The sequence below is a fragment of the Nilaparvata lugens genome, chromosome 13 (genome assembly GCF_014356525.2).
Source record: "Nilaparvata lugens isolate BPH chromosome 13, ASM1435652v1, whole genome shotgun sequence".
NCBI classification, from domain to species: domain Eukaryota; kingdom Metazoa; phylum Arthropoda; class Insecta; order Hemiptera; family Delphacidae; genus Nilaparvata; species Nilaparvata lugens.
Window position 1 is genome coordinate 9,467,230 of NC_052516.1, and position 20,416 is coordinate 9,487,645.

General features: G+C 37.2%; 1 protein-coding gene across 1 annotated transcript in view; it reads right to left on the reverse strand.

The window, feature by feature from the left end:
* Nucleotides 1-20,416, reverse strand: part of LOC111061706 (ATP-dependent RNA helicase DHX8-like) — a 78,259-nt gene that overhangs the window by 33,442 nt on the left and 24,401 nt on the right. Inside the window, exons 10-17 of the mRNA XM_039439770.1 lie at nt 20,012-20,274; nt 16,481-16,697; nt 15,096-15,246; nt 12,221-12,378; nt 9,036-9,222; nt 6,084-6,318; nt 4,477-4,611; nt 1,424-1,627 (exon numbers count right to left, since the gene is read on the reverse strand). Coding sequence (XP_039295704.1) covers nt 1,424-1,627; nt 4,477-4,611; nt 6,084-6,318; nt 9,036-9,222; nt 12,221-12,378; nt 15,096-15,246; nt 16,481-16,697; nt 20,012-20,274 — 1,550 coding nt within the window. The remainder of the gene's footprint in view (nt 1-1,423; nt 1,628-4,476; nt 4,612-6,083; nt 6,319-9,035; nt 9,223-12,220; nt 12,379-15,095; nt 15,247-16,480; nt 16,698-20,011; nt 20,275-20,416) is intronic.

A 20,416-nucleotide genomic window follows, 5' to 3' on the forward strand; every position in this document is an offset into this window, starting at 1 on the left:
ATTTGAAAACACATGCTTTCGACTAGAGTCGAGTCTCTTCTCGACCTGAGTCGCGTAAGTGTGAGTTGAGCCTAAGTGTTGAACTCCTCAATCAGCTGAGATCGGTACCTCTAGACTATTCTAATGAATTTCTCCCAGCTCTCTCCGTTCAATAAATACAATATATACAGAGTGATTCTTAATTATGGTAAAATAATTTAATACGTGATAGTAGAGGTAAAAATAAGAAAACAGTTCTTATAAACATATATCCATAAACGCTTCATTAGCGCGCTATACAGAGTGAAAGATTTCGCCCGGAATTCAGTTCCTCTGGTGAAATACACCGATGCTGAATTGTTTGGGGACTAGTTTTTGAAAAACTTATGCTGGTTTCATATGGAACAATATGTGAAAAATTGAATAAAACTAATCTGGAAGCTGTAGTGTGAGTAGTTTTTGAGAAAAAAGTTGAAATATGCAAAAAATCTAAGTAGAAAAACACAGACTTCTAAGTTTTATGCCAAATAACTTTCTTTAATGACCAGTAAACAAATAATTTTTCGCAATAAAAATTGTAGAGAATTTAATTCTGAAAAGAATTATGTAAGCTGTGTAAACTAAAGTTGAATGAAATGTATCTTTATTGCGAAAAATTATTTGTTAACTAGTCATTAAATAAAGTTATTTGGCATAAAACGTAGAAGTCTGTGTTTTTCTACTTAGATTTTTTGCATATTTCAACTTTTTTCTCAATAACTACTCACACTACAGTTTCCAGACTAGTTTTATTCAATTTTTCCATATGAATCCATCATAAGTTTTTCAAAAACTAGTCCCCAAACAATTCAGCATAGGTGTATTTCACCAGAGGAATTGAATTCCGGGCGAAATATTTCACCCTGTATAGCTCGCTAATGAAGCGTTTATGGATCAAATCAAATCAAATTATTCCCAAAAAGTTTTTACAAATCAAATAACATTTTACATTAATTTGTACTTAGTATATAAGGGCTATATGTTTATGAGAACTTTTTTTCTTATTTTTACCTCTACTATCACGTATTAAATTATTTTACCATAATTAAGAATCATCCTGTATATATGCTCACTCAGTATTTCCTTCAACAAAATATTACAGAAGTTAAATGGCGAAAATAGGGCGGTCAATTCTCAAAAGTAGGGTGTGGTGAGATCCGTTTTTGTCAGCTATTGGCTGACTGCAATTTACGCTAAAATGAGATCAACAATTTAACTCCTTGCTCCAATGTATTCATAAATGAGTTTGAATTAAATTTGTGGGTAGGCTGGATTAAAGGTGCATTTGTGCTGGTAGGTGCATTTGTTTATGGACAAAGAAGGTTAAACGTCACGTTTGGTTCCTGGTGAAACCCATCCTAAATTATCAATGAGTGAACAATTGAATGGAAGAATGAATGCCAACCTGTCCATGATGCCGAGCAGCTGTTTGCGAACATCCTGAGCCCGCTTGAGTGTTCTGATCTGCACGAAGTTCTCGTAGCACCAGGCGTTGCTAAATTTGTTGTTCTTCCACGAGTTGTAGACGGCCAACAACGTCAGGTGGTCTCCCTCCGCCTGGTTGAACTTCGCCTTCTTCTGGTCGGCTAGGGCTTGCTTGTCTTTCGGCCTAGATTTAAGTTCTAGAAGTTAGTATAAATAGTATATTTCGCACCTAGAGCAGAAAATGAGATTTTTCCAGCTTGAAATCGGTTTTCAAGTCCGAGGCCGTAGGCCGAGGACTAGAAAAGATTGAGAGCTGGAAAAACATTTTTGCCCGTGGTGCGAACGATATTTTTCGCCACACTACAGGTATTGCTGACAAAATAAATAAAGAATACAAAATAAAGAATACTCGTTAAGCTATCGTACCTATCTCTTGATTTTAGTGGTAGAAGATTTGCAGTCTTCTTTCTTTTAAAATTTCACTTGGAATACCACAGTCATCTTCAAGCATTTTTGAAAATTCGGAATGCACTAATCAACAATAAATAATTGAATAAAACTGGTTGCGAAGCGAATTAGTTTGATTCGAAACTGGAACTGAAATCATGGCGACTTCAGCTGATGATGAAAGTGGACACTCGCCCGATCTAGCGGATGACTTATTAACTACTTCCATGAGCGGCTGGAAAGAGACAACTTTCTGGCCTAGACCGGAAAAGAAACCCTTTTCTGACGTCGTCTGCAAACAAGGTCTTTCAGATCTACGTAGGGACTGGAAAACAGCTGCTTTCTGTGCAGTGTGGCGAAAAAGAATGAAAGTAAAAAAATTGAATAAAAAATAATATGCCGCAACTACACATTGGCCCAACAATGGCCAACGTCGGCCAGTGTCGGCCAATGTGTGGATGGGTGGTTTGCCAGCGCTAACCTTTATTTGTCTTTGTTGACCATCGCTTCGTTTTTTGTCGAGCGAAGGCCAATGAAGGCCAGCACTGGAAAACCATCCATCCACACTCTTGTCAACTAATGAGTGTTGTTTCGTGTTTTGTCGTCTGCTCTGCTGGTTTTCCTGTGTACTGTATAATTGAGTCGTGATATTTGAGTTGATTTTCGGTGAATTGTTATTATGCTAACTTTTTTATAGTTCTTATAGTTTCCATTCTATAGTGAGGTCCACGTTATAATGGCAGTGGGGTAAGATACGAGAACAACGTTGCCGATCCTCTGTCTTGTCAATTATATAGTATCCCATCATCACCTAGGCTCAAAAAACTTCTAGAAAGTCGCCTTTGTAAAATAATAAATAGTACAATTTTCTTTCAGTACTATACAGTACAATACCTTCTATAGACGGTAGCTGATACAGGTTGGATAACTGATGTGATATTAACTGTTCATTATCGTTTAAAATAATTTATTATATTTTATTAAGCAAGAAATTCTATTTTTCAATAATTTCATAATGAATTTTAATGATTAAGATGGAATATTTTGTCAATTAATTATCAATTCTACATTGTTGAAAGATGATCTGCCAACAGAGCAAAGCGAGAAAGAGATAGCGCTATCCGCTCTGTTGAATGATAGAGAAGGATAGCAATACCATTGCTAATCAAACACTGCCATTATAACGTGGACCTCACTATAGTTAATACAGTATTTTCAACATCCAACTCCATTTTCGATAATAATTATTTCAAACTAGCTGGCCCGGCGAACTTCGTGCCACCAAATAGTTAATGCATATCATGACAAACTTTAGCTGGATGCACACCTGAGGAGGCGCGATGCGGCATTTTGCATCCAGGTGCTTCTTGCTCATTATTTTTGAATAGCAGATGCTAATATTGATATTATTCTAGTTATTTATTTTAATGGATTTTATTTATATAGATCATTTTCAACAGCAAAATAAATAATTTACTAAAAATCAATTAATTCTAAACACTGAAGACATCACAATTATTCGAAACAAAGCAATGTCTTTAGCGCATGTAAGTCTTTAACCTGAGGCCGCACTGCTGGATGGTTACACACAGAATAGTCATTTTGTTTTTAATCGGGTCGTTTGGAATAAAATACATGGGCGGTTATGGAGCAGCACACACTGCTGTCTACTATCTACCGATGGCTGTTGGATGACGCAATGATTATAACAGCTGATTTTTATCTCTGTGTGTGGCCAGCTCACAAATCTTCTCCTATAAGGATTACATGTAAACTTTGGAGGACCGTAGGAAAGAGTCCTGAAGTCGGATCATAAATTTGATAGGCCATAAACCTGCTCCTGAACATAACAAACACAACTAAACAAAAATCATCAAATTCGGTGCACACATAAAAAAATTATTGAATGTCAAAATTTGAGGCTCGATTTTTATTTATATAGATATCCAATGAAAGAGTAATCTGACCCACATTTTCAAAGCAATGAAAGGATGACACCTCTGAGTCCTTGCTAAACGGCATCTTAGCATGTAGATAAGGTGAGTCTGACGGGTTCCATAGCCATGTATCTCACCACGAGTGTCAGCACTCCATTGAGAAGACAGAGTATCGGCAACGTTGTTCTGCTATCTTTCTTCACAGCCATTATAACGTGGACCTCACTGTAGTGTCTAGTATGTATTTTATTTAGTAAAACTTTGTCTAGCAAACTGAATTGGAACTAGGTTCCGAAAAAAATGATTCCACTTTCAGTTACTCGACTGACCTGTAGAAGACATTCTGGATTATCATCTCATCTTAATTATGTTAATTCATTATGAAATTATTGAAAAATATAATTGATTATTTTAAACGAGAAAGGACAGTTTTTATTACATCAATAAACCTGTATCAGCTACCGTCTATAGAAAGCATTGACAAGACAGAGGATCGACAACGTTGTTCTTCTATCTTTCTTCACTGCCATTATAACGTGGACCTTACGATAGTGACTAGTATATAATTATTCAACTGAATTTTTTAGTAGTAAACTGAATTGGAACTAGGTTGCGAAAAAATCATTAAAGTTTCAGCTACTCGACTGACCTGTAGAAGACATTCTGGACACTGAGCATGCTGACCACTGTTAGGACTTCGTCACTGCACTGCAGGTGCACCGACATTATCAGCATTTTGGACAGCGAGGGGTCCAGCGGGAATTCGGCCATCCTCCTGCCTAACCTGAAATAATAAATAAACATTTATGTTTAAAAAGATCATTAATTATTATAACAAGATCATTATTCATTATAACAAGCCTGTGGTACTTTTATGGATGTTGTGTATCTATAATATGATTTTGTCTGTCTAGTTGAGATGATACTGTATCATACAGTATTATGTTGATTATCATATTAACATATCCATCAGATTATCTCTTTGAAGAATTTAAGGTATTAAATGTACAACAATTATATATAAAAACCCTAACCTTGTACACATTCAAACACAAAGTAGCTATATTTTCTAATATCATTTATCATTTACAATTATAACACAAGAACAGCTTTAAATATCGGTATCGTCAACCCCAGACTTACTAGAACTTTCTCCTCCACTTCGTCACATTACAAAATGCATTATTTCCTTTTTCAAAAACTGCCCGTCTATTTGAAAAATGCAGACAATTTGAGAATAAGTCACTATAAAAAAATAGTCAATGATTGGGTGACTTCCCGAAACCTAGAGGAGCAGGAAGGTATTTTAATATCACCTTACTCTTTCCGATAATTGAACCTTTTTTGGCTAATATTGTACATTGCCTAATACATTGAAATTGGGTAACGAATGTGTGGATGATTGCGCTTGTCGGATATGAATGATCTCGCTCCTTGTTCAAAAATGCAAGTTTTAATGATTATTGTATATTTTTAACGATTTTATTTTGTTCGTCGATCTCACTGTGCTTCCTACTTCTTTCCTGATTTGGTTTATTTTATTTGCTTACTAATGATACCTCTCTCCAGATTAATTTTTATTTGTTACTCTAGTCTATTCTCTTTCAACAACATTTTTTTGTTATTGTCATATTTAAAGTTATATTTTCCATAGCTATGAATAGTTTAATCTAAGATTATGTATATTGTTGCTACTAGACAACTCGCTCCTCTCTCACAGGCATGTGCCCATAAGAGTAGTCTGCAATGAAATGTATTCTTATTTTTTACATGAAGATATAATTGTATTGTTAATCTTTTTTCGAGAATAAAGAATTTCAATTTCAATACTGTATCATGTGTGGTGATACTGTATAATTTATTGTGATACCATGGAGAAAAGATAGCATAGAAAGATATCCCATGGTATAGGTCGTTTATGTTCTAAAATTCAAGCCAATTACTGAGTGTCGACTACTGTCTATTATTACTGTTTTGATGGGGTGAGAGTGTAAGAACGGCACAGTATGAGAGACTACCAGCGTCACATAGTTTCACCAAAAACAACTACTAGGACTATCGGCTTGAGTTAACAGTGAAATTTGGAACATATACGACCTATAACATGGGATATCTTCTTATGCTATCTTTTCTCTATGGTATCACCACATCACCACACATGATACAGTATCAACACAAAATGATACAGTATCAGAACACTATAATACAGTATCATCTCAACTTGATGCACAACATCATAATTAGATACAAACTTACCTAGTAAGCAATCCCTCGCTGTCGAGTGCACTCAACGAGTGCAGTTGTTCAAGTGCCATGATGAGCGACTCGACTGGAGGGGCGTCCATGAAGTCAAAGTGCAGCAGGTCGTTGATGCCCATTGTCTTCAACTGCAGCACAGTGGTGGCCAGATTGGTGCGCTGTATCTCGGGCACAGGAGTGGGCAGCATCTCATCGCGGTAGGCGCGTTCTGTGTAGAGTCGGTAGCATTTGCCTAAAACAAACACAACTAAATTAAGTTGAAAAATGTTACAATAAAACCTGTTGTGAAACAAAATAGAGTGTATTAATTGACCAAACCTAGTGAGGTTTATGTTTTAACTCGATTTGTTTTTGTCTATCTATATGTAACACGATTACGGCTAAACGCGTTGATAGAATTCGATGAAATTTGGCAGGAATATTCCTTTTTCAACTGCGCGTCGATGTATACACAAGTTTTTTTTTGAAATTTTGCATTTTAAGGATAATATGAAAAAAAGGAATTCCTCCATACTCTGATATCACAATATATATTATCTACTTTGAAGATAGGATCAATCAGACTATAGAATTATTCATAATCAATCAGCTGACAAGTGGATTATTCATTGCATGCATTACACAGATGTCTGGCCGTGTCTATTTCTATAAGGTAGGGTTTAAATATTTGTTATAATGCGTGCCCATCAGTATCAATATTCTCACATTTAAAAAAACAAATTTAATTGGTGATTGAAAATAAAATAAAACATGATTAAATGAACTAAATAATGCTGAAAAAATTATAATATACTTGATTGAAAAAATTAATTTTAGAATAGTTGAGAAATATTATCATCAGATGGAAAGATTATCACGAAAATGGATAAATTATCAAATTCAAACGTGAACTGAGTTTATTAACATAAGTGAGTTTTTGATCTTAGAGATAACAAATAACAGTTTTTAAGAGTAAATTATGATTCAACTGTGCATTGTGATTCAACTAGAACAGGTGACATCAGATACCCTACTTGTTGATGAGAAAATTGCTTGAGGTCTACTATTCACAGAACTACTAGTGGTACAGCTTGAATGTGCCAACTTTAGAACACCCACCGTGACATATATGAAGCACTGTACAGAGTTACTACCTCCGTAAACAAAGCCATAGTGCATAACAGGTGGTTGATGGTGACGTCAGCACAGGTAGGCCTCCTACACCAATAAAAACACTAGCTGATGTAGATCAGCTGAAATCAACAAATTTTTATTGGTGTAGGAGCCCGACCTGTGCTGACGTCACCAGAATGCACTATGGCTTTGTTTACGGAGGTAGTGCTAGCGCCCGGTTGCACAAAATTAATTTCACGAGAACCAATCAGAGAAGGCTTTTTTGAAAAGATGGCTTCTCTGATTGGTTCTAGTGGAATTAATAAAGATTAAAATTTAACTGGCTTTTGTGCAATCGGCACAAGCTCTATTAATAGAGCTAGAGCTGCCACCACTACTCTCACATTCTTCTCAGCTGGATGGTAAACAATGGACTGTGTTAAAGTCTAGTGTTGACTGTCTGCAAGTGATAATTATTCACTTTTAATCAGCTGATGCTATGCTTATTATATCTGTATTTGTACAGAAACAGTAAGGCTAGCTACACACAAATCGATTCATGTTCGTACGGTTTTCCCATCCTTATAAATCATATTTTTGATTAAACAGGTGATGTATGTCAAGCTCCGTTTAATCTAATAGAATTATCAAGGACAGCAAAATATCGTACGAAAAAAATCGATGTGTGTGTAGCTAGCGAAATAAGCGTGTTCGTGGCGCATTAGTTTGTACGCACCTTGAGAAAACACACGAACGATCCCGATGCTTCTCACACTAACACGCATGTACACATCATAAAGTTCATATTTGTATGAACACTTTTCATACAAAAACGCATCCAGTGTGAGTCTGCTTGAACATTGTCATGAACTTTGAATTTGTTTTCAGGAGTCTCTAGTTTTAAAGCACAGATTATAGAGACTGATAATAAAACTAAAAATGCTGGTATTTTTCATCGTAACTCACCATGTGGTTCACCGTTATGTATGGAACAACACTTTCAAGGTCGTGAATAATATTTTTTTTACGAATCTGTTGCTTTTAATCCACAGATTATGATAATGAAACTACAAATTCGGAAATTCGTTGTGTATATGCAACAAAACTGTCAAATTTTATGAATATGTTTTCACAAATATCTTGCTTCTAATCCATAGATGGAAATAACTGATAATAAAACTACAAATCCTCACATTTTCTATCGAAACTCACCAGGCTGTTTACCGGTATGTTTGGAACAACACTGACAAGGTTTATGAATATGTATTCACGAATTTCATGCTTTCAGTTCACTAATGATGACTGATAATAAAGCATATACACAGTACGCGTCCCGCAGCTTTGCCTGCGTGACTTTGAAACGGCATATAGGTAAGGTATGGTTCGCGGGGTAATGGTTACAGCTTTGAAAAAATATCAGCTTCAGAGACCCTAGATCCCTAGATCTCTACAAAGCTTCCTTGGAGAAAGCTCGCTAGACACAGAGATTATTCATGAATGAGAGAGTTGCAACGTAACATCAACAATAGAAAGAGCAAACGAATGTCAGCTCATAGATTGTGTATCTTTTCGGATGCAAAGCATTGCTTTTGAGAAGATACAGAAGAGCATATGTTTCCTATGGAAAGATACATTTTCAATAATGTTCAATGTTTTTGTACGGGTAGTATTATAGTCTAGTGGCCCTCCCCGCCGATAGGCAAAGCTACAGAACCCGGACTGTACTATATACCGTTGTGTATGGAACAACACAGTCAAGATATTGAATATTTTTTCATAAATATCTTGTTTCCAATCCACAGATGATAATGACTTCTAATAAAACTACTAATTCTGAAATTTTCTGTCGAAACTGACCAGGTCCCGTCCTGCCAGCCCGTCCTGCCCTCTGCTTAGCCTGTGCTTGGGATATGGGTGTGACGACCAGTGAGTCCATGCCCGTCTTGGAGTTGTACACCTTCTGCTTCACAAACCCTGGGTCCACCACATAGTAGATCCCGTCTATTGTCAGCGACGTCTCCGCTATGTTGGTTGCTATCACCACCTGCAACAAGAAAATACATATAATGTATCATTTACGTAACATATTATTGGGTCGCCGTCAACCTGTCTCCCCGACAACTAAGCTCCTCGCAATTTTGACCACAGGCGTCAGTCGATCTCCTGGCAAAAATACCATTGCCGTCAAATAGTCTCCCCGAAAGCTGATGCCCTACTGGAACGAAGGAGCTTGGTTGTCGGCGACACACTGATGATAACCAAGCTCCTAGGCAGCCGATCCCCTGCTGGATATGAGGGGTCTGGTTGTCGTGATCGTACCCGACAAACAAGCTCCCCGACAGCCGATCTCCTATTGCGCATTGAAACCAGCTTGAAACGGGCGGGGAAGTAGTACAATCACAGACACTGTTTCACACATTCTAAGAATTCGATTATAAGAAGAAAAGCTTGTTAATGTCATCACTTCTATCACTGCAAACATTAAATGGAATAAACTATTTTTCTTTCTGAATCCAACTGACTTGTGAAAGTTTATGTTATTGAATTGGCAAGCATTTTCAGAATGAGTGTTTGTACGTCTCGCAAGTGATTCCTGTATGTATGCATATACTATAATGTAAGTACGTACAGGAGCGGCGTAAGGGCCATGCGAGCCTTGCGCTCTGGGCGAATTATATATTTACAATACTAGTACATATAATATATGTTACTAGTATATATTAATGCCACTAAATACCTTGAAAGCTGAACAGAATTCAAAAACTTCACTTCGCTTCACTCGCTTGTTGTTTTGAAATGTAGCTCTTGGATAGAACATGAAAATATGAACCAATACCTAAGCTGAATCTCTTTATGAACTATTGATTCTTGAAAAATGTGATAATAAAACTTATCAAAAAGCAATGAATGACTGGGAAAACCAGGCGATTTGAGGACTGCTCCAAAATCCATTGAGTAAGTGCATGAAATAGTTATGTCAGTTTACTCGCGAAAACTCTGGCACTCGAACGTGAGCGTGCGAGGAGCTTGGTTGTCAGGTTCGGTGACGACAACCAAACTCCTTGCACGCTGGCGTCAACGAGTCTCCCCGTCAGCCAATCCCCAACTGGTCAGGAGGGGACTGGTTGTCGGGACCGTAGACGACAACCAAGCTCCCCGTCAGCCAAGCTCCTCTCTCAGGAGCTCAGTTGCCGCCGTCAACCAATCCCCTCGAAAGTGATTTTAAAAGGAGCTCAGCTGACGGGGAGCTTGGTTGGCGCGTTCCCATATTATTAAAGAGAAAATATAGCATAAGAAGATATCCCATGATTTGTAGAATTCATTCAAAGTCTGGAAGTTTTGTATCAAATTATGGTGTTGTGTATCAAGTTGAGATGATACTGTATCATACTATGTCGATACTTTATCATCTGCGGTGATACTGTAACATATTGTGTTGATACTGTATCATGTGCGGTGATACAGTATCACACTGTATCATCTATCCTGAGAACATAGAGAGAAGATAGCATGAGAAGATATCCCATGATTTGTAAAATTCATTCAAAGCTTGGAAGTTTTGTATCAAATTATGGTGTTGTATTACTGTATCGTTTCGTGTTTCATTTTATGTTGAGATAATGTCTCATATATGCGGAGATCATAGAGAGAAGATAAGAAGATATCCCATCATTTTTTGTAGAATTCATTCAATGTTTGAAGTTTTGCATCAAATTATGGTTTTCACTGTCACTGTTGTTTGCGAATCTAGCTTTATTTTCCTTCTCAGTTCTCTATATTAATCAATGTAGCCTATGGAAATAATTGAAAAATCTAGAATCGTTGAGGAGGAAAATATATTGGAAATAAAGTTTTACGACATAGCCTACCTTTTTCAATTTTATTTGAGAAAGTATCAATTATATTTGAGAATAGGCACTTGTAATTGAGAAAATGTCAGATGTAAATGAGAATAGTCAATTGTATTTGGGAAGTCATCACATGTAATTGGGAATAGTGAATTGTATTTGAGAAATCGTCAAATGTAAATGAGAAGATATCAATTGAAAATGAGAAAATTTTCCAATTGACAAGTCGTGACTCTTCTGTAGCCTACAGTACAGGTTTGATTTGAGCAGGAAAATATACTGTACTTCGTACACAGTATTCCAATTACTATATAGGCTTTGCATTGGGGAAAATTAATATTTCCAATGATGAGAGTATTTCTCCTGTACTGTGTACGAATGATTAATGAGAATTATTTCTATGTATGTATTGGCAACGCGACTTTTGTCTCCAAACATTTTGTAAAACATTGCACTTGATGAAGATCAAATTCTCTATGTTTACGGCGCAATTAAACTTTATCATCAAACAATTGAATCTCTTGATCAAACAATTCAGCAATTCTTCAATGGATTTTGAAGCTTGAAAATAATGTTTTATTCAAAAACTAAACGTTTTGTTGGAATATTAAATACATTATCATATTATTTTATATGAGTACAGTTATGAAAAATTTAAGTACTGGAGTACTGGTTTTTTAAAATCATTTCTCAATTACAACTGACAACTTCTCGATTTCAAATCGTATGTTCTCAAATTGAAATGATACTTTCTCAAATAAAATTCACTATTCTCAACTACAAGTGATGACTTCTCAAATACAATTGACTATTTTTATTTATTTATTTATTCGTTGATATAATTACAAATCATATGAATATGATCGGGATAGAACAACAGGCATAGCCCAAAACTATTCTGTTCCCAAATTTTGATAAATAATGAAATGTCCGAAAAAATAGGTTATGTTCTTACTGAGGAAATTTAAAGTTCAAAGTTCTGTCCAAGAATATATATTAGCTATTCTCATTTACATCTGACGTTTTCTCAAATACAAATGCCTATTCTCAATTACAATATTGATACTTTCTCAAACACTGTTGAAAAGGTGTAGATCTTGTAAATAGAGTGATAAACGTTTGATAGGTTTTACAAGATACATTTCTAGATCTTGGAAGCAAGGTGATGAATTTTTTATGAGTTTGACGACATACCTTTCTAGATCCGGGTGGAGCGGCTTCGAATATCCTAGTCTGCATTTCACTGGGCAGCGCAGAGTAGACGGGCAGAATTATGAGTTCGGGGACATCGGGACCCAGAGACTTCATGCGCTCGTACAAAATCTCACAGGCTGTGTCGATCTCTTCCTGACCTTGAATTAACAACACAAAACAACGGTTAATAAGGTTCGAAGAATACGTGTTTCAAATTCAAAATCTGAAGCTGATTGATCAATTCTTTCCATAGTTATTGTAGAGCATACAAACAGACGGGCAACGATTTTGGCCTTCAGTAAGTCAAAAGTGTGAGTTCAGTTCAATCAATCAATTTTTATTCCTAGCCTAATGAGGAGTGCACTTGATATTTTTTATGTTATTATGCTTTGTGAAATTGTACAATGAAGTGAATAAAAGTTATTATTATTATTATTATTCCAATCAACACAATACAATATACATAACAGAAATCAAAACACAAAAAAATAAATTTCCAATGAAATACAAAAACAGGCTTCATGGTGGGGTGTGCTGATAAGAAAGAAAGGAGGAAAAATACCTAGCCAACTATGGTTTCCCATGTAATAGACAGGTAGAGAGAGGATAGAATTGAAGACAGAGCTGAAGGACAGTGTTTCTATTCGATTCAGGAGTTTTTCAGTTGCTTTAGTTCACGGTGATTTTTCGTAGACCTTCGCGAGTATATTCAACAATCAGTTTCATAAATGCTAAATTCAGGTTATATAATTTAAATATGATTGACAAGTCCATATACCCCTTTGAGAGGAGGTCAGTGGCTGCTAAATTATCTATCTATCTAGTGAGAACTCGCTAACGCTCGTTCAATAATCATCGCAACAGCTGATGAGGAGCGCAAGGCGCACGTTAGAGGCGCATGAGTTTGTACGCACATTATGACGAACAAAAAGGAAAGAAAGGACAGAGAATATCACAAGCGCTGACCAACATATAAATAAATAAATAAATAAATATTTTTATTGCATAAAATGCTGTACATTACAGATATGGCATCATTACAGATATATGGACTATTCATGAGACAAAATTAGGACATAGAACACATTTTGTTTTGCTGTTTCTCAAATAATGAATTTTAATGTTATCTCACAATTCATTTATCTCGATAAGCCTAAGGCTCAACTCACACTTATGCGACTCAGGTCGAGAAGAGACTCGACTCTAGTGGAGAGCATGTGTTTTCAAATGGCGACAGTCGCGGAGACTGGAATCGACTGGTCTGAGTGTCGCCATTTGGAAACACATGCTCTCGACTAGAGTCGAGTCTCTTCTCGACCTGAGTCACATAAGTGTGAGTTGAGCCTTAGGCTTAACGAGATAAATTAATTGTGAGATAATATTAAAATACATTATTTGAGAAACAGCAAAACAAAATGTGTTCTATGACTTTATTTTGTCTCATGAATAGTCCAAATAGAGTCGAGTCTCTCGACCTGAGTCGCATAAGTGTGAGTTGAGCCTAAGGTTACTTGAAAATTTTATTACATATAATTACTATAGTCTGCACAAACCTTAGATTGCAGCGTTGCTCTTATGGAGTAATGGGGCTGCCAGATTTCAAAGAATCTAGTCAAAATTATTGGTGTGTATGAAAACGACAATTAATGGCCGGGACACACATAACCGCACCGAGCCCGCGCCGACGTGCTGCCAAGTGTCGGACGTACTACGGCGAGTGAGAAAACAAAGGCTTGCAAAAGTGTAGAGATACACATACTACCTCACCGCGTCAGCACAGTCACCGTGTTTGTTGCCCGCGCCGTCACCGACTAGTTCAGTTTATTTTTTGACGGTGACGGTGCTGCCTCATTTAACATGGTGTCACAAAGTGAAATTGTGACGAGGAAAAAATTAATAATATATTATTGAAAGACGCTCGACTATCAGCAAGCTAGCTGACCGCGGAGATAAGGAGGGTACCGATGGCGCACCATTTTCCGCGCATCGAGAGGATTCTTACTGCCTCTGGCGGCGGCTGATCTCCATCCCCTCTACTTTGGGAGATTATTTAAACGCCGGACGAGCCCCAGACCATTGCATTCCGCTCCCAACCTTCCTCCTCCTTGTACAGCTGCCTGTTGGCTGCCATACGTCCCTGTCCTCCACTCCTGGTACAGCAGCCCGTCGGCTGCCGTCCGTCCCTCCTGTACAACGGCCCGTTGGCTGCCGTACGTCCCTTTCCGTCCATCCTCCCAGGGCATAGCGGCCCGTTGGCTGCCGTCCATCCTTTCTCTTCCTATTATACTGGAGCGGAACTGAGGCCGTAAAGCCAATACAAATTACCTCGAAGTAGTGTCATCAGAGTGAGAGCGACCTTCACGCCGTCAGAAGCACCAGGAGGTGCTGTCCACGCCAGCTAAGGTACAGAGAAGAAAGAAGAGGAACTTCGACTTGCCTCCTTTCCCCGCCCACATTACGGCTGAGCTAAGTCGTCCAGGAGCAACACCTGGGTATCAATCACCCACCTCTGAAGGTACTCAGGGTGTACGTGATAATAGAGAGTGAAAAACTTATTGAAGAGATACGGAATTTCCCAGTTTTGTACGATCAAAGTGATGAGAAATATAGTTGAACGAAAAAATATGTTAAAGCAAGAGTAAAAGTAGAACCAAATAAGTTAAGCCAAAAAGGTATTATATAATAGGCATAATATAATAAATAATAAAATAAACAACAAAAAGTATGAAAAAAGGAATCCGCGACTGTGTCTTAAATTACTCAACCATTTAAGAATAGCAGTCGCAAAATCAGTGTGTGTGAACACATCCATTTACTCACCAGTTTAGAATAGCAGTCGCCAGATCGGTGTGTGTGAACACAGCCATTTACTCACCAGTTAAGAATAGCAGTATATCGCCGGGTGGTTCCCTCAGATGTATCTGCATAACAGTGATAAGACTAGCATCCAGGTAATCGGTTTCTGGTTCCTTCGTATATAGCACTTCAACAGGAAACGTACGTCCTGGTATCGTGAAAATTGGCGCCTGAAATCAAACGAAATCATAAGTATTAAATAAAAATACTAAGAAATTGTCAAAAAACCACAGATTTATTGATACTTAGAAAGACCGGTTTCGTTTGTTGCACCATTGTCAATCTCAGATAAACTAAAACTAAATACAAGAGCAGCAGAATTTATACAAGTAGGCGAGTACTGCTATTGGTCAAGGGCATGAACGCCTGCCATTGGCCCAGCTAGACAGTCTCCTCCCACTTCACAAAATGGCGTCTGAAGCAACAGACTCGCCATGATAACAAAATCATAAGTACTCATACTTTCTTCGAAAATTCTCAGGATTATAATTAAAATTATGTCTAAACTATTATAAGTTTGAAGTAGATCATTGTTAATGTTTTCAATATACAATAATTGATTCCTTGTTATTATTTATATTGAATATGTTGAAAATTGTCTCTTTTTAATTACTATTTTATATCTGATGGGATGATTGGTTGATGTGGTGTATTTTGTTCTAAACTGATGTAAAAAATAAACAATTTGAAATTGTAAACTAACTTTAAGTGGGATTCAATTCAAAAAGTGAGCATTCCTTAAGAATCCTTTCCATTCAACAAATCTCCTTCCATTCCGGACTAACTAAGTGGGATTCAATTCAAAATGTGAGCATTCCTTAAGAATCCTTTCCATTCAACAAATCATCTCCTTCCATTCCGGACCTATATTTCTTTTTCGTTTCTTGCATACTTTTTAACTTTTACTGCTAGATCTTCTTCTGCATATTCTCCTGTTTCTTAGGTTGGCCACTAACGGTAAGACATGCATGATACACATGTCGACATACATTGTTGTGTCATACCGGCGAAACGCTTCGTGCAACCTATTTGAGGTTGAATTATTTTTTTATAATTTATAATTTTCCAGTGGCTTATCTATTGTTATTCATTCATTTTTGTTTGTGAATTGTCAGTGTTATGAATAAATTTCAATTTAATTTCATTTCTTAATAGACAATAGATACAATGCAGGTACAAAACAACAGGCATTCTTCGCCCAAAATTGCTTTAAACCTTAATTTGGAATACACGGTCTAGAGGTTATGTAGATAATAACTTAATTCACACACTATTTTAAGTCCAAAAAATGTATGTACTACAATAATTTTGGATTTATCAGATTAATTAATTTCAAAATACAAATCCAAACCAAAATCTATTTCAACTTCTATAGTCTACTTCAAACTTTCATTCGGCACTGACCTCGAAAAAGTACTGCGAAAACTTGACAGCATCCAGGGTGGCCGAGGTGACAATGAGCTTGAGTTCGGGCCTCCGTTTGACAGCCTGCTTTAGCAGTCCGAACAGCACATCTGTGTGGATGGTCCGCTCGTGCGCCTCGTCCAACATTATCACTGAATAGCTCTTCAAGTCAAGGTCCACCAGACACTCGCGCAGCAACATGCCGTCTGTCATGTATCTGCAAACAGACAAATCAATTCAATTCAGCCAGAAGATACAATTTACATAAGGCTAATGTTAATATACATATATTCGAGCATATAATAATTACTGTATTAATATTTTATTTTCTCTGTAAATTATAATGCTTGATTATAAATAATCATAATGAATATAATAATTAAAAATTCTAAAACACGATATGGCTTGGAGAGAACAGAAGATGATAAGAGGCGGACAAAAATAGAATCAAGTCAGGAGGAGGAAGATGATGATGATTAGGAAGAGTAGGAGGAGGAGGAGGAGGAGGAGAAGAATAATAAAAAGACGATGCCGATAGCAAAAATGCTACGCTAAGCTAGGAAAGGGAGAGACCATTATTATAAAGAGAACGCGCATCTTACTTTTCATCAGCTGATACTACGATTATCATAATATATTATCTGTAGGCCTACCTCACTATTTTTACTTTCCTTGCCCTATTACCATAGGTAAGGAAAGTATTGCTTTCCGAAAAAAAATTAAGGTACCCAAATTTCTATACGTTTCAAGGTCCCCTAAGTCCAAAAAAGTGGTTTTTGGGTATTGGTTTGTATGTGTGTGTGTGTGTGTGTGTGTGTGTGTGTGTGTGTGTGTGTGTGTGTGTGTGTATGAGTGTATGTGCGTCTGTGTACACGATATCTCATCTCCCAATTAACGGAATGACTTGAAATTTGGAACGTAAGCTCCTTACAAAAGAAGGATCCGACACGAACAATTTCGATCAAATGTGATTCAAGATGGCGGCTAAAATGACGAAAATGTTGTCAAAAACAGTGTTTTTCGCGATTTTCTCGAAAACGGCTCCAACGATTTTGATTAGAGTTATACCTATAATAGTCATCGATAAGCTCTATCAACTGCCACAAGTCCCATATCTGTAAAAATTTCAGGTGCTCCGCCCCATCTATGCAAAGTTTGATTTTAGATTCTCAATTATCAGGCTTCAAATACAATTTAAACAAAAGATTAAGCATGAGCAGTAACATTTTCACCTAAAATTAAAAATAAGCTCGAAATTCGAGAAAATGTGATTATCCAATTATTGCAAACTGTTTGCAACTGTTGATTCTATTAAATGATTCACTATGAAGAGATAGCAGACCTCGTATGTCTCCAACGTTATTGTCCTATCACCAGCTGGCTCGGATCTTTGTTTATAAGTAGACTAGATATGCGCGAGAACACTAGCGTCAGGTGATCAAATCATAACGGCAAGGAAAGTTGTGTGAGTGCGCCACACCAGATTTTTTTTGTACAATTACAGATATAATCAGCTGATGAAAAGTGAAATGCGCGTGTTTGGGGCGCTCAAGTCTGTAAGCAGCTGAAGGCGTTTTTTTAGGCATTTCAGAGTCAGCAGGGCAAGAAGCTTTCCGATTGGCTGATTGGGTTGGCGCCTGAAAAAATTCCTTGCCGTTATGAAAATTGATCACTGACGCTAGTGTTCCCGCGCATCTCAAGTCTACTATTCAAATATTTGAGCCAGCTGGTGACAGGGTAATAACGCTGGAGACACACATGAGGTCTGCTATCATAGTGGATGATTTAATAGAATCAACAATAATTTGCAATTGAATAATCACATTTTCTCAAATTTAAAGCTTAATTTCAATTTTAGGTGAAAATGTTACTGAACATTAATTGTAGAGATTTTCATGCTCAATCTACTCCACTTCATTTTTTTGTTTCAATTGTACCTGAAGCCTGATAATTGGGAATCTATCTGCATTGATGGGGCGGAGCTCCTGAAATTTTTACAGATATGGGACTTATGGCAGTTGATAGAGCTTATCGATGACTATTTTAGGTATGTATTTGATCAAAATCGTTGGAGCCGTTTCCGAGAAAATCACAAAAAAAACCTGTTTTTGACAACATTTTCGCCATTCTAGCCGCCATCTTGAATTGCATTTGATCGAAATTGTTCGTGTCGGATCCTTATAGTGAAAGGACCTTAAGTTCCAAATTTCAAGTCATTCCGTTAATTGGGAGATGCGATATCGTGTACACAGACGCACATACACTCATACACACACACACACACACACACACACACACACACACACACACACACACACACACACCACACACACACACACACACACACACACACACACACACACACACACACACACACACACACACACACACACACACACATACAGACCAATACCCAAAAACCAGTTTTTTGGACTCAGGGGACCCTGAAACGTATAGAAATTTAGAAATTGGGGTACCTTAATTTTTTTCGGAAAGCAATATTTTCCTTACCTATTGTAATAGGGCAAGGAAAGTAAAAACAACTAATGTCTCGTCCCTGAGCTATTTGCTTTGTCTAATGGACACAGATATAGTGATGTCCATGTTATAATGGCAGTGTTTGATTAGCAATGGTAATGCTATCCTTGACTATTATTTAACAAAGCGGATAGGGCTACCTCTTTCTCACTTTGATCTGTTGCCAGATCGTCTTTCAAAAATGTAGAATCAATAATTGGTTAACAAAATATTTAATCTTAATTATGGAGATTCATTATGAAATTATTGATAAGTACAATTTCTTGCATAATAAAATATAAATGATTATTTTAAACGAGAATGAACAGTTAATATTACATCAATAAACCTGTATCAGCTACGTTCGATAGAAGATAGTTATAGATGGAATTAAATAGAGAATGCATTTATTCAAATGCTAATTAATATATAACTATTATTTAACGAAAATCCTAAATAATTACCAACCAACCAACCAACTGGTTGGCCGCTATGGCTTCGTATAAAATGAGCGCTGCTATCCAGAGATTGTCAGTTTGGTGTAAGGGTAAGCATTCCTGACTAGCAATTGGGAGGTACCGGGTTCGATTCCCGGGCTGGCAACTAATTTTTGGATAGTAGTTTTCCATCTAGCTGTTAACCCTGTTGTCAATTTCTGCAGTAGCAGAAGTCTTCGGGGTGATTTGCAGCATTTATTTAAGATTTTCGTTAAATAATAGTTCGATAGAAGCATTGAAAAGACAGAGGATCGGCAACGTTGCTCGCCTATCTTTCTCCACTGCCATTATAACGTGGACCTCACTATAGGACCATTAGTTTGAGTCAACATTGAAAATTGGAACATAAACGCCCTATACTGTACCATGGGATATCTTATTATATTATTATACTATCTTTTATGTATGGTATCACCTTAAATGATACAGTATCACCAAACATGATACAGTATCAAAACAATTTAGTAGCCTAAACCAGGTGTTACTTTATAATGTGATCTATAGTTAATCTACTGACTTGATAACTGTTTCCTGACTAGTGCAGTCCTCGAACCGGATGGTGTATCCGACCTCCTGTCCCAAGCGACATCCAAACTCCTCAGCGACTCGCTTGGCGACCGACATGGCGGCGACGCGACGCGGCTGGGTGCAGCCGATGGTGCCCCGCTGAGTCAGCCCCGCCTCCCCCAGGTACTGAGTGATCTGCGTCGTCTTGCCCGACCCGGTCTCTCCAATCACGATCAGGATCTGGTTGTCGGTGACGGCTCGGATTAGCTCGTCCTGCAACCAATACAACAAAGTTAATCCAAAACCCAAAAAATCTGGTGTGGTACACTCACACAACTTTCTTTGCTCATTGAACTGTAAGCCTCATTCTTAAACCAGAATAATTTAGGGGAATAACATAATGACGATTGGCGGC